General features: G+C 52.1%; 1 protein-coding gene across 1 annotated transcript in view; it reads left to right on the forward strand.

Annotated features, from left to right (window-relative positions):
• The window catches only part of ZNF511 (zinc finger protein 511), a 6,060-nt gene that overhangs the window by 2,772 nt on the left and 846 nt on the right, over window positions 1-2,442 (forward strand). Inside the window, exon 5 of the mRNA XM_032282077.1 lies at window positions 674-823. Coding sequence (XP_032137968.1) covers window positions 674-823 — 150 coding nt within the window. The remainder of the gene's footprint in view (window positions 1-673; window positions 824-2,442) is intronic.

Genomic DNA, 2,442 nt, shown 5'->3' on the forward strand with positions numbered 1-2,442 from the left:
TTTTTAGTAGAGACGGGGTTTCACCATGTTTACCAGGATGGTCTCGATCTCTTGGCCTCGTGATCCACCCGCCTCGGCCTCCCAAAGTGCTGGGATTACAGGCTTGAGCCACCGCTCCCGGCCTATTTTTTCTTTTTTCAACTGATTATTTTAGGTGAACCTTTCAGACATTTTCTCAAGTAGTACTTTGCTGTTTAAAATAAAATAATTGGGAGAACCGACTGCAACATGGGAGGCTTTACAAAGACTTTGTACAAAGTAATTGTCTCCTTTCTGAGGGATGATTTTAAGGAGAAAAACTCTGCAATGCTGGATTGAGATATGTGTGTTACCAAAGTGACTATAGTCTCCGGTTAACTTAGCAAATTTCTCACACTCATAAAGAGACCTGTGGCACCATTGGCACCAAAAAATACTATTTTCAAAAAAAGTATGATTGTTACAGTTAAGTTTATAAAATGCAGGCTTTATTATATAAAATGACCTTGGTTTAATCATTCTCCTTTTCTCGGTAGCCTGAAAACCACGCTATAAAATTAGACTATGCCAAAATAGTAAGAAAATGTGCTATTTACAAGGAAAAGCATAGTTTCTTTTTTGCAAGTTCATTTCTGGGGAGCACTGGGGCTGTAGGAGCCACTCAGGGCTGCTGCTCACTGCTGTGTCCCTGCAGCCCAGCCTCACCAGGGGCCGGCACCCAAGCCTCAGCGGACGTCCAGGGGAACAGCGGAGAGCGGTCAGAAGGGGATGCCATGGAAATCTGCACTGAGCCTGCGGTGGCCTCCCCTGCACCGGTGGGTGAGAGGCGGACCTACAGTCATAGGTCAGTGCCGGACCTCTTTCTGCAGCATGTTCTAAATGCGTGCCAGTGCTGAGCACTCTGGGTTGCCTCCTGGGCTGCTGTTTTTCTCATACTGAATTCAGAAAGATAGCGCTGGGTAAGAAAATCTGCTTCTGCCAGAGGTGAAAGTCCCAAGATTTCCATTCCTGTGAATAACTCCGTTTCTCTTGCATACTGTTTCTGAGCCACTGAAGCACAGGAGTGCCAAGCCCCACCCTCTTTTCCTCGTCGTCTGAGTGGGATGGCAAGATTTCACCTGCAGTTGCTTCAGTTACAACCCAGCATCTGTCTTTCTAGCATTAACTGTACTTTTATTGGGTTAAAGTTGATTGCAAATTAATTTGGGGAAAATGTTGAACAATTGGGGAAAAAAAATCACCAAACAATCGAAACAGATGGAAGATGAAGCTGGTGTTCCCTGCACCCGCGGACTTTGGCCTTTGAATGAACCGGGGGTGGGGGCTGTAGGGGTTTCCATCAGAGGGTCGTCGGGTAGCTGGACCGCTCTCAGCCCCAAGGGCTTGGCAGGAGCCACCGTAATCGTTCTCGAAAACCACACTATAAAAGTGTGGAGTCCTTCCCGGCCGGTGGGCACAGGTGGCTGGCAGGATATCCCACAGGAAGTAGGTCTGAGAGCGGCTGTGGAAAGGGAGCTGCCCCAGGACCCAGGAGGGCCAGCCGGTGGCGAATTCTGCCTGTTGCTAGAGCGAAAGAATGAGAAGGGCAGGGTCCAGCTCAGCAGGGTCTAGTGTGTGGAGATGACAGATCACAGGAAAGAAAGTCACAGGACACAGAGATAAGAAGAACTCAGCTGGGCCCAGGGAACTGCGACTGCCAAGGTGCGGAGTCCCGTGGTGACCCCAAATGCCTGGGCGTGCTGATATTTATTGTTTACAAGGCGGGGAGCAAGGTCAGGAGAGTGACCCACCTGACGTGATGGATAGGGTCAAACAAATCACGTGCTTACAGTACAGGGACCCCTCCCTTTCAGGTAGCCGCCGCAAGGGAGAGAGGCACGTCCTTCTACAGACTCATCAGAAAGATCAAAGGCTTCCCCTGCTCTTACTTCTCACAACTTCTAAGAACTTAAACGGAGAGCCAGGTGGGAAAGTGGAACCTGAAAGTGGATGAGGGTGGTGACCATCGGAGCACAGCATCGCAGAGAGGCATTTAAGCCCCTGGATGTCTGTGGGCCAACCTGGCTAAAGTCGGGCCTTCCTCAAGAGCCAGGCAGAGCAGTGTTCTCTGAATTCCCCCAGTGAAAGGGAAATTCCCCTTCACGGCCTGCTAAGTAACGGGCGCCTTCCCAGGGGCCGGCATGACCTCAGGGCCTGCCTGCTAAATAGCGGGCGCCTCCCCAGGCTCTGGCATGACCTCAGGGCCTGCCTGCTGAGTAGCGGGCGCCTCCCCAGGCTCTGGCATTACTCAGGGCCTGCCTGCTGAGTAGCGGGCGCCTCCCCAGGCACTGGCATTACTCAGGGCCTGCCTGCTGAGTAGCGGGCGCCTCCCCAGGCTCTGGCATTACTCAGGGCCTGCCTGCTGAGTAGCGGGCGCCTCCCCAGGCTCTGGCATTACTCAGGGCCTGCCTGCTGAGTAGCGGG

The sequence above is a fragment of the Sapajus apella genome, unplaced genomic scaffold, assembly GCF_009761245.1.
Source record: "Sapajus apella isolate SASKATOON/1434 unplaced genomic scaffold, GSC_monkey_1.0 scaffold13, whole genome shotgun sequence".
Classification (NCBI taxonomy): domain Eukaryota; kingdom Metazoa; phylum Chordata; class Mammalia; order Primates; family Cebidae; genus Sapajus; species Sapajus apella.